At 35.5% G+C, this 14747-nt stretch overlaps 1 protein-coding gene across 1 annotated transcript in view; it reads right to left on the minus strand.

Annotated features, from left to right (window-relative positions):
- Positions 1–2072: 2072 nt before the first annotated feature.
- The window catches only part of PLCZ1 (phospholipase C zeta 1), a 36572-nt gene continuing 23897 nt past the window's right edge, over positions 2073–14747 (minus strand). Inside the window, exons 8-12 of the mRNA XM_032253773.1 lie at positions 13234–13350; positions 12002–12171; positions 6868–6997; positions 2971–3120; positions 2073–2158 (exon numbers count right to left, since the gene is read on the minus strand). Of these exons, the coding sequence (XP_032109664.1) occupies positions 2073–2158; positions 2971–3120; positions 6868–6997; positions 12002–12171; positions 13234–13350 (653 nt within the window). The remainder of the gene's footprint in view (positions 2159–2970; positions 3121–6867; positions 6998–12001; positions 12172–13233; positions 13351–14747) is intronic.

Here is a 14747-nt window from a genome sequence, read left to right on the forward strand (position 1 = left end):
ACTCTGGAGTTTTACATGAATAAAGTCTGCTAAAAGTTCCCATGAGAAAATTATAATCAAAATTCTAGTTCAATATATAAGGGACATTAAATGATAAATAATGCACATTTTAAAATGGAACCAAAAATGTTTCAAGATATCATAAGATTCTCGAGCAAGAAATAATTTAATATTTCTCTCAAAGCCCATATTCCTAATATAGAGTAGAATATTTCAAAATGAACAATTTGGTCTTCAGAATTAGTGAGATAAGTTTGGTACCTAAAGAAAAGGAGAGAAAATAAAATATATCTTTTTTCTCTCTTGTTTTGAAGCTTGATGGTGTAAATGATAAACAAATTTATTCTACTACAGAATTAATGAGCTCTTTTGCAAAACTCACTTGATTAAATTCTTTAAATTTCATGGAATTCCAGATCTTCAAAAGGCCTTAGGAGATTAAGGGAGGGTAAAGCCTTGGGTCAACGGGCTAAACATCCCTCCTGCTATCATGCTGAACAGTAGATGATTTAAATAAGATCCATCCATTATCTGGCAAAACAGAAGCATCTTTTTAAGAATTGTCTATGCATCCCTACTGGGAATGGTGTGCACTGATCTTAAATCCAGAGAGCCCTTGAGGTATAAATTGGAAGATTGCGCAGTTAGTAACCACGTACATTTCTTATTACCTACGGCTTGGGAATTTGAATTCTCAGTGATACGTTCATTTTAAACATTTAGTGCTGAGAGTAAACCATGATACAGTAGTAAAACATGCTAGATGGGTTATATTTTCTGGTCATAAAGATATAATGTGTTAGTATACATCCCAAACAGTCATTTTTGTTATTTTAGTTATTCGTTAGGAGTCAATTGCAGAAGTACCTGTTAAAGGCCCCCCGATTTTGTCAAATATAGTGCTGAGTGCTTTCACACTACTAGCATGCAACAATGTGGTAGAATTAGTATTAATATCGCTGGTTTCCATATTCTTCTACATGACATTTAATAAAGCAAAGTTCTGCTGTTGGTAAGAAGTCCAGCTGGCCAGGTGTGGTGGCTCACGCCTGTTATCCTAGCACTTTGGGAGGCAGAGATGGGTGGTTTACCTGAGGTCGGGAGTTCAAGACCAGCCTGACCAACATGGAGAAACCCTGTCTTTACTAAAAATACAAAATTAGCCATGTATGGTGGCACATGCCTGTAATCTCAGCTACTCAGGAGGCTGACACAGGAGATTCGCTTGAACCCGGGAAGCGGAGGTTGCATTACAGCTGAGATCACGCCATTGCACTCCACCCTGGGCAACAAGAGCAAAACCCCATCTCAATAATAATAATAATAATAATAATAATAATAAAATAATAAGTCCAGCAGATGAGATAGCACAGGGATCTCATCTTTGACCAAGAGACCATTTTGAAAGTACATTTAGTCCAGATTAAGAAATACTGCAAATTAATTCAAGATCCAAGCATGTAAGTCCACACAGCTCTCTTTTATAGATATGGAGCCTGAATACAGTTTGCATGCAAATCAATTTTATATACACTCATAAAAATGGCTGTCTAATTACAGGGTACCAGCTTCAGTGCACAGCATCTAAGAACTAGCTTAAGAATGCAGGGACTAATTACTCTCCAGGATATGAAAGGCTCAGAGGGCCTGGCAATCTATTCCTTCCCATGAAAACATACAGTAGTGGGTGTCTAGAAGTAAAAACACTCTTAGATTTCATATTTATTTTATACTGCTAAATATTTGCCAATGTATCTTTTACAATCAGACATATTTCAAAAGCTTATAAATTCTAGTAATTAAAAATGGTACAAGCCAGTTCAAAGCAACTCAGCAGCAGCAGGGCAGGAGAAATCAGCTAACAAGAATGCCACGCTGGGTCAGGACCCTCTGAAGTTTCCGTTTTCATTCTTCCACTGATTTATTTTGTATATTTTTAAGTGAATGGGCTCAATATTTCTAGTTTTATGAGTACTTATTTTTCTTTATGTTTAAAAAGAAAACATATAGACATTGATTTTGGCTGTTTTATTGTGATGTATAGCTAACGATATGTTAGATATCATTAGCTGTTATCTGATGTACCAAACATAAACAAACAGTGAAGCAGGCTCAAGGCTCTCACCCATTCTGGACAACAGAGGAACATGACGGTAACCTGCAAAAGAAATTATGTCTAATTAGACCAGTAACCAATTAATCAGTGGTGGCCCCAATAGTCTTGCTGAGAAAGAAGAGCTCTTTACTAAGCATACATTAAAAACCATGACTATAGAGTTACATTCCCATCTGGTATATTAATCTTCCACAAAAATTAAATATGTGCATTTTCTATTCTGACTTCCTACTGCCCAGCACTGAGCACACAGCTCATACTTCTCCTTCTGCAAAGCGCAGCATGATCCAAAATTAGCCCCCATCCTTCTGTTTCAGGAAGACCCTGTTTCCTAGGCACAGAGGAGGTTCAGGTGCTGTTAGAAAAGTAAGCATACTGAAAAGAGGTAATTGGGAGCACAGTGTAAATCACCCTGGAAGGGTGACTCTGCAACACAAAGACAGTCAGCCCTGAAAAGGGGTCAGGAAAGGATAGTCTCAGGCTCCCAGTCTCTTCTCCTCAGGCAGGAAGAATGAGTCACTGCTTCTCCCTTCTGGTTGCCACCCATCATCATTTCTTTATGGTAGTCATGACTACTCTTCACTGAAGCAGAAGAACTCTGATGCATGTAAAGAAATGCTTATACATGCCAAGTTTGTCTAATTAGCCTTCCTGTCAGTCCCACACCCCCACCCCACCTTCCACATGAGAACACATTTCTATAATTTCACAGAGAAAAAAATATGTATCAATACATAAAATTTCCTTTGTATCCTACTTTATGGATAGAGCTATTTGGTATGTCAAAATGTGTCTTGATATAGACAAGTTATATTTAAATGTTTGTACAATCATCTAACTTTTAAAAACATTACCTTTGTTCATGCATAGAAGTGGCAAAGTATATTGCCCAAGAAATTCGTTTCCTGCTATTAAACCATGACTTTCAACAACAAAACGTATTAACGCCAGTTCTGGCACATGAATAATAAATGTGAATGTTTCATTCCATCTTGGGCTAAAAGCTGAAATATAAAAAAGAAAATACAAAGAATAGCAGATATCATATCTATGAAAAAAACAGATGACACTTGTTCTCCAAACTTTTTCTTTTTTTAACCCTTTAACAATAATAATATCTTGTGTTTTAGAACACATAGATTTTTAACATACTCAGCGTGAGAGGAATAATAATCAAACAATATTGAGTGTTTAAAACTGTTATTGGCAATGGCCAAATTTACATGGATCAACTCAATTAATCCTGATAACCGCCCCGTCAGGGTAGGATGGGAAAACTGAGCCACGAATATGTTATGTAATTTCCTGAAGGTTTCACATATGTGGTCATTAAGTGGCAGAGCAGGAATTCAAACACTGGGAGTCTGACTTCAGAGCAGAAGCTTTTAAGCATTATGCAATATGACTAATGTGCTTGGCAATTCTTTAGCAAATAAACTGAGAAAGGAAGAAAATCAAGTAACATATTTTTCTATACTAAGTCCTTGATATGGTTAGGCTTTGTGTCCCCACCCAAATCTCATCTTGAATTGTAATCCTCAGGTGTTTAGGGAAAGACCTGGTGGGAAGTGATTGGATTGAAAGGACAGTTTCTCCCATGCTGTTCTCATGATAGTGAGTGAGTACTCATGAGATCTGATGGTTTTATAAGGCAGTTTTCCTCGCTCTTGCTAGCACTCTTTCTCCTGCCACCACATGAAAAGGTCCACATTTGTTTCCCCCTCACCTTCTGCCATGATTGTAAGTTTTCTGAGGCCTCCCCAGCCATGTGGAACTGTGAGTCAGTTAAGCCTCTTTCCTTTATGAATTACCCAGTCTCCAGTAGTAACTTTAAAGCAATGTGAAAACAGACTAATATAGTCAGTCTTGTTATGGGAAGAAATTTATAAATAGTTGTTAGACTGAAAGCTAGATAAGAAACTAAAGCCAACTCTTGATTCTTCTTTAGACTAAGTGCACTTTTCAAAGTCCAAAGTTGATGAATTTCTGTCTCTAGGAAATAAATAATCCCAAACAACCAATTTCTTGCCAGGCAAGAAATGCAAATTGTGTCACAATATGACCCAAATCATCCAAAAAGTAAAGCATAATTTAACAGAAGCAAGAGATTCACAATCAGATTAAATATAAACTCTACTTAATAACGACTCAAAGGTTTAGGGAGGAATTATATGCATTATTTTTCATTTACAAAGGCGATGTTACACTTTCTACGTCAATATTTTCTGTTTGACTTACATTTCTAGAAGCACTGATGAATTTCTAATTATACTACATCTATGTTTTCTATGGTGCACCTGTGGTCACAAGAGCACATTTATCACATAGCAATCCCGGGTGCAGTCTATGCCCACAGAAATAGTAAACTAATTGCCTCATGCTAGAATAATGACCACATTACCTTGACCTAAGAATAAAAATAATTTCATGGAGTACAGAGACAGGTTTATAGTCAATTCTTTATAGACACTGCAAAACACCTGCAGAAAATGTTTATACTGATTTCTTCTTCCTCCAATCCTATTTCATTAAGCATATGTCTCTGCCTCCCTTCCATCCTCCTCCTGTATCTCTCTGACTCTCACTCACACACACACACAAATACTACGATTAATTATAAGAGAAAGCCCTCACTTTTAGATGTCAATATAAAAAAAGGTAAACGAAGATACAAAATCTGATAGTGATAAAAACAGTTCTCCCAGATATGACCAAAACTGAAGAATTACTTCCACACTTTAACCAAATGTTATCCTTTTCCTCCCAGACTCTCATGTCTAGCTAAACCATCTTAAAATCCTTCTTGTCCAGCCGTCTGGACATTGACTCCTGCCCAGTGTTTCTCACTTACATCCCCCAGTCCTTTCCCAATGCCATAGCCTCCTTTACATCATGGCGTTTATATCCCCTAACCACTGAAATTTTACCCTGACTCTGCTTTGTATTTCTCATTTCCCTCTCATATACTTCTTCATCTCAAATCTGCAGAAACAACCTAACACTCAACTCTGTTAGAGTTATGGCCCTCTTTAAAAGTCTGAATTTTATCCATTTTCTAGGAAAAAACAAAGTTCCTGACACCTAAGCATGGCTTTCGAGATTTTCCATGACCTTCCCTAAATAACTTTCTCATTTTATCTCTCAATCTTTCTTAAGTGCCCTATCTTTCACCCATCTTGAGTTTCTTGGCTTTTCTCTAGCATGTTTAAATTGTGTTTTCTTCATATTTTAGGACTTATATTATGTCTTCTGTCTTAAATGTCCTTGTCCCCAATCTCTAAAAAATTCTACTCATTCTCCACGAACCATCTCCAAAAGTGCCCCTTCCAGTACAATTCTTTGTACTCTCCTTGAAGTACTAAGTACTCTAAATCATAATTGCTTTACTTATATCTCACCTTTCACACTGAACTATAAACTATCTATAGCGGAGCTATTTGGTCCATATATAAGAATACATTTAATAAATAGATTTTACATCTTTTACTACTTAGCACAAGGCTTTTAGTATAGCAGAGGCTCAGTAATGTTTGATAAAACAAACTGAATTTCTGCAAGGATATTCCTGTAAAATCGAGGGATGTAATTTAAATTATAGAATCATAATATTGTAAGGAGTGCATTGAATAAATTAAGGTTCTAAGCATTTTGCGATGAAGATTCAAGTAGAAGATGGAAGGAACAAGAGATAGATTACTATAAGCTTCATGACATCCGCAGTTAATATCTTGGGGCACAGCCATAGCAACGTGCCTTCAACTTTAAAGGGTGTCAAATGAGGCAGGAAGTCATCATCAATATCCCTTCCCATTGATAACATGGGATAAGGCAGTAAATACTTCCCAAATCTTTTTCCATGACTTTTGCTCTAGAGGTCACACAGGAAGTATACAAGGGAGTGCAAGGGAGGCAGACTACAGGCGTTGTTAGAAATTATCATCCAAGAAGTTAAAGAAAAAGAAAACTGTGCCTGCTCCTCTATTGGTGCCATTTGGCCTGGAGCATTTTGCCAGACTCTGGAATGATGTTCACTTTGCTTTAGGAATATACCTTGAAGAAGATTCCAGACACAAGAATCAGTTCCAATATCTCCTTCAAGGTGATCCTGACAAGGGGTCAATCCCAGGAACCCATCCTTTTCCAATTTCCTTAGTTTCAACCTCAGAGAGGAAATGGCAATGCCAGTACTATACTGTATAAAATGTCATGGCATGCCAGAGTGCTGAAAATCTTACCAAAGTTATTTCCTCTAATTCTACACTTCTCTTATGGCAAAAATGACTGAATTATCAAAATATTATATCAGTAGGTTTCTATGGCATCCTTAGCCTGATTCAGAAGCCACAGACATTTAATCTAAAATTATTCAAATAATTCATTATAAAAATACATAATATGTCAAAAATTACAGATTTTTGATTTGCTACAAAGGCTAGAAAGAAGGTAAGTAGATTTGAGGCTGTCAAATGTCTTCCTTAATTCAGTGATATAAGGGAAAACATAAAGGAGGTAAATTTTTTTAAGCAATAATTTTGCAAGTCAGATAAATTTCTATATCCATAATCCAAAAATATAGCTAAACAACCTAATCATTGTAAAAATGTTTTTGCTGCATATAACATTTTGCTAATTTTGGACGTAATGGAAAACTCTTGCCTTACGAATAATAAATTTGTATAAAAACTCTATAATTTGTAAGCTTTCCAATAAGAAGTCTAATGGAAGTTCAATAAGGTATATTAGGAGCTCACCATTTTTTTTAATTACACGAGTCTGCTGCTTCATTTGATCATTTGGAACACCAAAAACTTCTATAATTACTAATGTGTCACCTTTGTTAGATGATGAATGACTAAGAGGCAACTGGATACCACTGATGAGCTGCACAAATATATATGAATATAAGAATTTAGCAAGATATTGTCACATCACCGTTTATCTCAAAATTAAATTATGTATTACAAAAAGTTGACAGACTGTAAGTTCCCAAAAAAATTGAAAGTGGAATATAATATATAATACAAATTTTAAATTTTAAGTCTTTTATCCTCAATTATCAGTAGACAAACACCAAGAATATGTCCAAAATTATAGTGGAATCTACAATGTCCATAATTTTTGATTCATTAACATATTTTTGTTTTAAAATAATTTGTTGTTATCACATTTTATGGGATTCAGATTAAGTTACTCTGATAACATACTATTTTTGAGTGTGTGTGTGTATATATATATATATATATATGCTGCAAAAAATTAAAAGCAATATAAATACTACTTTTTAAAAAGTACCATTTAATTTCCCATGATAGCATTTTCTTAGTTTGACAAAATTAGTTATTTTATATGTATATTAGGGACTGGGTATCCAAAAAAATCTTAACAAAGTAATTAATAATTGCACTTAAACTTTTATTTGCTAAGCTAACTATTGAAGCAAAGATTGGTTTTAATTTAAGGAACAAAATGAGCACACAAGAAAACTATATTTGAAATGTTCTAACTTAAGCTAAGAGATAGAAGACATAAGCCTAAAAATGCAGTTATAAAAATTGAGGCATAATTCTAATTTCTGAAGGTTACATAAGGAGAAACAAATACATAATTAAGTTTGATTATAAAGGAATAAAGGAAGGAAAAGAGGGAAGAAAGGAGGGAGAGAAGGAGGAGAAGAGAAAAGAAAGGAAAAGAAAAACCACTAATGTATAATTTTTCCTAATTCCACAGATTATGGCATTAGCTAGAAGCCAGTGTGACTGTGCAACTATTTAGCAATCAGTGTGGAATGGGCATCAGCATAAACAGACATCAAAGTAATTAAAAAGAACAATGGCCATTAACATTTAGTACACTGGTCCCAATGCCACTGCAGACCAAATATCACTCTGCAGGTAATAGACCCTTACCAAAATGGAGTAGGTTCAGCTTGGTGTAACTCATTCCAGAAAAAAAAAATTACCTAATTTTGAAAAACATAATTGGATACCAGACTGAATGAGAATATAGGGCAAGCTTGTCCAACCTTTGGCCTACATGCAGCCCAGGGTGGCTTTGGAATGTGGCCCAACAAAAATTTGCAAGCTTTCTTAAAACATTATGAGATTTTTTTTTGCATTTTTTAATGTCCATCACCTATCAGCTTGCAAAAGATTGGACACCCCTGATTCAGGGAATATTGATTTGCAAACAAATTTACAAATTTGTTTGTAGAGGAGCCAGCGCAGAGGAATGAATGTCAAACAAAAAGCCCTCAATAATCAACACTATTGTTATCCATTGGCCTTACTCAAGATTTTGGATTTAGAAAGCAGTCCTGTAGTTTTTATAAATTTGAAAATAACTAGCCTAGACCAAAACTCTCAGATTGCAGATGACAAGAGTAAACCAGAAATGTCAAATCCATTCATCAAGAACTTAAGAATGCTTACAGTAAAACCAGGCCCTCAGATTCCCAAATCATGCCTCTACAATCTGTGCAAGTCAAAAAGTAATCATAAAGCTCCCTAGAGTGATCAAGGCAACAGACAAAGACCCACGTGGCCATGGCAGCAGCTTCCCTGAGAATCATTAACTCTCCATGACACTTAGATCTCAACAAGAGACTCCTCAGAATACAAACGTGGCATTTGTGATCCTTTGTGCACACTAGCTGCCTTCCACCTTCACTTTCTCACTAAAAGAGCACATATGTTCTCTTTACTATCCTTACCAGAAAAAATAATGTATTTGTTCAATGAACCTAGACATATTGGCCATATACTTTGTGTCATGCACAAATAAGAATGGAACATAACACATCTTTTTTTTTTTTTTTTTGAGATGAAGTTTAGCTCTTGTTGCCCAAGCTGGAGTGCAATGGCACGATCTCAACCCACTGCAACCTCCACTTCCTGGGTTCAAGTGATGCTCCTGCCTCAGACTCCTGAATAGCTGGGATTACAGGCATGTACCACAACACTCAGCTTATTTTTTGTATTTTTAGTAGAAACAGGGTTTCACCATGTTAGCCAGGCTGGTCTCAAACTCCTGACCTCAGGTCATCCTCCCACCTCAGCCTCGCAAAGTGCTAGGATTACAGGCATAAGCCACTGCACTCACCCACATATCTTATCCTTAAGAAATCCTCACACAAATGAAGAAGACAAGCAACAAATAAATGAACAGTTATAAAACCTTGTGATAAACATGATAAATGTATAGTATATGCATGCAGAGGGTGTTACGGAAAACAACAAAGCTACAAAAAGAAGCACAGCTAACCTAGCCTAGGAAAATGCTTTCAAAAAGAAGTGATCCCTAAGTCTTGAAAAGTGAGTCAAAATGGAGTAGGCAGGTGAAGGCTGAAAGAATACTCTAGTGACAGGAAGAACATACACAATTCATGGAGGCAAGTCATGGTTAGAGAAAGATCCTAGTTCCATATGGTTGTAGAACAGGGTGAAAGCCAAGAAGTGGTGAGAGATAGGGCCAGACAAGGCCTAAGAAAGTAGTCAAGAGACACAAATAAATACTATGTATGCATGATCAGATTAGCACTGTAGCAAAATCTATCTGGTCAACCTGTGGAGGATAGAGATGGAGGACTGAAACAAACTACCTGAAACCATCAGGAAGCCAAAGGAATAGACCTGATGACAGGTAGTAAATTCCTGATACAGGACAGCCGCAAAGTAGGTCAGATCAAGAGAATGGAGAAGGAAAACATTAAGGAATAGAATCATCGAATTTAAAGTTGGTCTGCATGTGGGAAATGGAGGCTATGTGGAAGATTAGAATGGTTCTCAATTTTCTAGTCTGAGCAAAGTGGAAGAATGAGGCCATTTGTGGAAATTTAAATAAGAATAGAAGTAGATTTGACTAAGAAAGGATGTTCACGTTTTAATATTTTAACTTTGACAGAATGGTGATTACGGAGATGAGGATGCTCAGTGAGCTAAAATATGCCTTTAGATTCCCAAAATGAGGTCCAATTAAAACTTGAGCATTGTTGGTGGTGAAACTATAAATGTTTATGTAACAGAACCCAAGGAGAATCATTTGAGACAAGGTTTAAGGAAAGACTTTAGTTAACAAATATCTGAAGGGAAGGCAGAGAAAGAGGAAGCCACAAATAAAAGTGACAATCACTTGGAAGGTAGGGGGTAAAAGGAGAGTCCAGTCCCAGAGCACAGAAAAGTAATGTGTGTAGAAATGGAAGGAATCTTCAACCTGGTTGATTTGCCATTTCTTTTTAACCAGATCAACTACAAAAAGGAAGCCAACATTATGATAACTTTGTAAAGTGAACTCAGTGGTTAATACTTTGCCAGACCATGAAGGAATATTAATGATCCAGTGTTGTAGGCAATTGCTTCCTATCCACTAAATGCTTCTACATCCGAGTTACAAACTCCTTAACAGACAATAGAAAAGTCAGCTACATACTTCATAGGCACTGTTTCCTGCAATGGGCAGGATCTTTCTAGTCCTGTTCATCTTTGCTATACTTTCCACATTAATTTCTGGAAAACAGCTCTCAATCCTCTCATTCTCAGCTAAGATAAAGTGGCGAGGGCCTGAGGTAGACATGGCATGTAGATTCCGAAATCCTGTGGTATTAGGATGGTGGAAAAAGGAGCTGAGCTAGGAAGAGTTGCAGAAGAAGCACATTCTGGAAGCACCAGCATTTCCTGCGCTCTGACAGCCAGGTAATGAGGAGCAGGGGAGCACTCAGCAGCTAGCAGAGCTTCACTAAGTAATGACATGCTGGTCAGGGACGGAAACATAAGTACTTACAAAATTCCAGGTAGGATCTGAGATGGTTTATAGAGTGCTAGGAGTAACCAGTTAAATAGAAAGAGGGACCAATGAAACCATACCCACTCTATTGATTTGCAAACAACAGGTACAGTTACACCCTAAAATAGAATTGCTCATAAGTGGAGAGAAAAGGCAACTAGAGATTTTTCAAAAGATTTGCTCACATTTTAAAAAGAAAATAAACATAGCACTTAGGTTATAGAGGAACAAGAAAGATGTTTTGAAAAGTCTTTACTAATGGAAAAAAAATCTTAGACACTGCTTTTATGCTCCGTAAGGTTTTATAGGATGTAATTTAAAAAAAAAATAATAAGACGAGTTTGGAGGAAGGGTACTAAGTGGGATACAGATAGAAATAAAAAGGAAGCAATAGGAGGTCAACTGCAATGGGGCAGGAGAACTAATAATGCAGGAGAAAAAAAAATCATTACATTAAAATTAAAACGAAATCAGTAAGGAACAAAATCAAATGCAAACTTTGAATCATCAACATAAAGGAAAAAAAATGTTAAAAGCTCTCCCTACATGCAGTGGAAAAGGGAATACATTAAAGTTGACACAAATTAACAGAGACAGAAGACAGATACTGGAGAAAGACATATGGATAATTTTTCTTTTTAAGTAATCAAATGATATGCACAGACATATGGGGGAAAAAGTCCTGACCTACAAAAGCCTAATAGTGGACACTGAAGAAAAGACAACAGCTCATAAAATTTCCTGGTAAAATCCATCAAAGGCAAGAAAAAGCAACATGTTCACAACGTAATTAGTGGGTTGGCCTGTGACCTGTATCTCACAATATTTAATTCCTAATAATGAAATCATATAAGTAGAACTTTGAGAGGAAAGTTTTTAGCCTCAATATGTCTAATCACAGGCAGCTAATCATTCATGTAAAATTGCAACAGGAAGACATTTTTCAGATGTAGAAGGATGCTGAAATACTACCCACATATAGTACCTGAAAGATTAACAGAAACTTAAAAGAAATTAAAGCAAATCAGTGGAATTCAAAAATACTAATGAACACTATCTAGTTTATATAATAACCAAAAAATGTAAAAGAAAAGTTATTCATCTTACCCTTATCGTAAGTGTAATTGGCATACTCTCTTTTATGTTACTTGGGTTAAAGTCTGATTTACTATCTCTTAAGAAATGTGGTTTCAAAATATATCCAGAACCACCATTATCCAAAAATTTCCCATTTTGCAGATCCATAGGCAGACCAGGAGTCTGGAAATTTAAAGCCACTGTAAGAAAGAGGTATTTTGACATTATTAAGAAATAGAGAATACAAATAAAAGAACACAATGAAACCACTTACTGAAATCTAATCATGGATTATATATCCCTGAATGTTCTAAGAGCAAGCATCATTATCCTAATAATTCATGATTTTTAAATCTTTCTCTTCTGCCATGTCCATATTAATGAGTTCCAAAGTTTAATCTGTAATAAGTTACTACACAGCTTTGAGTAAAGAAATCAAAATGGTATCCAGTATAGAGTATAGAATAACAATGTTCATGTCAGGTAACATTTAAGAAATATGAGCATAAAGAGTATCAGTACATTAAATGCAAGAAATAAGCCATCAACTATGTCATAAATTTTCAAGTCCAAGTGATGCTGTTGTCACTTGAGGAGAAAGTGAGAAACAGGCAAAGCCATGATTGTCATTAAAATAGGGAAGCATCCATGATATAGGCTGGTAAATAGCCGCTGTAGAGAATACCACCCTCCACCTCCCACCCAGCCCTATTCCCCTCCTCACACCTGCAGGCCTTGCCACAATCCAGTAGAAGAAGGGTAACACCTGGTACTTTCTGACTGGTTAGTGCAGTGCTGTACCAGCTGTGCAATTTGGAATAAGAGTCCTGTGAGGACAAATAACAAAGCTGTGCGATCTTATTCACTTTTCAAGGCTATGCATGTAGAAGCTCATGTAAAGTATAAATGATAGAGGTCACATGATTTGAAGAGGACTTGAACATATCTCAGGCAAAGGAATTTGATCTTCAATGTCCATTTGGGTTTCCTTGTGCCCTTCTTCCACCACACATGTCTCATATTAACTCCTCATGAATTTAACCACCATTCCCTAAACCATCACCCAGATTTACCCCCCTTCAACACAGTTAGGAATGACTTCAACTCTTAAAACCCATGATTCACCATTAGTGCCTGACCCCGAAACCCCTAAGAACAAAAAATCTTTACAAAAAGCCTTTTGCATGAATGTTTCATACATCCATAAAGTGAATCCATTTTATGTTACTTTTGCAAACAACTCAATATCCTATATAACATACCCATTTGACAACCTATATTCCAAAATTCCTGGGGATTAAAATTAGAAGAGTCTGCTCTTGTTGCTTTGGGATATATTCTGGTAATGAACTTCCTGGTGTGAAAAATAAACTCATGGACTGAAAAAGAATGATTCAAACATTGTGAAATAGTTCAAATGAATTAAATAAGCCACTATTTCTATATATACCATTTAATTCTATAATAGTTTCAACAATTTTCATATGTATTGTCTTGGCAAAAATTTGCAATGAATGAAAATCAGAATAAATCCATGCCTTTGTTGACAGTATAATTCACTATTATTTAGATGTTAGTGACAATTTTATCACAAAATTTATGTTCACTGATTATTCAAGGAAAAATTGGTTAGATAATTTATATATTTTTTTACATCCAAATTATTTCACTCTGTTGTAATAATATAAAAATTCCAAAATAAAATGCATGCATTTTTCAAAACAAAAGCAGCATTTTCACCCATAATTTTTCCATTTTGATTTTTGCAGTAGGACAGAATCACATGGAAGTCACACAAAGCTATATGATTCCAGCTAAATTAATCCTACTTTCACAGATTCTCAGGGTCGAAAGGTACTTCTGAGTTGTACAGTTCAACTTCCAACCCCTTCACTCCAGCATCTTTCTCCAAAGTTTATTCAAATCTGAGTGTACATCTCTCTATTGAAAAACTCTCAATGCTTTTGATTATTTCAAATGTCTTTCTTACTCGGATAATCTTTACATGCTTGCAGTATACACACATGCAGGAACAAACATACACATGCAATCTATTTCAGTTTCTATATATATTATTTGTGTTTCTTCTCTTCTATATAATATTTAAGTCACTTGAGATTCAAACTAACTTATACCCTTTATCATTTGGCACCTTCCTCAAATTTTTGAACACAGATTTCATGCTTCTCCAAGGTTTATCTTTTTTCATTAAAAAGATCCTGTTTCTGCAACCATTCCTGGTGATGTAGTGACTCATCATGGGAGAATGGTTATTGCTTATGGCTTACTTCATTTGCTAATCCAACTAGAATAGAATCACCTTCCCCCTCACTCTAAATACTATTATTTAGGAAGCATTGTCAAATTAAAAATTACAGTTAATTTTATCAATATGCCTTTTCAAAGTTACACATTCCTTGAGAGAAAGTTTATTTCAAAACCATGTGTGTATTAATGCCACATAGGTGTCCAAGTATCATACTCCCTTATCTAGTCCTCACAGATGTCTGTCCTTAGGCAAAACACATACTCTCCTAAGTTTAATGTTTCTCATTTATAAAGTAATAAATATGAATGATGACTAAGGTCTCATAACATAATATGAATTTGTTATTTCTATGATTAGCCTTTATAAATTAAACATGTTTGTTATTACAAATGCAGTTCATGTTCACTGTAAAATAGGAGGACATCAAAGAACAAATAAAACCATATGTCATCATCCAATTGATAACCACTGATAACTCCTTGATATATATCTTTCCATTCTTTTGTA

The sequence above is a fragment of the Sapajus apella genome, unplaced genomic scaffold (assembly GCF_009761245.1).
Source record: "Sapajus apella isolate SASKATOON/1434 unplaced genomic scaffold, GSC_monkey_1.0 scaffold84, whole genome shotgun sequence".
NCBI lineage: Eukaryota > Metazoa > Chordata > Mammalia > Primates > Cebidae > Sapajus > Sapajus apella.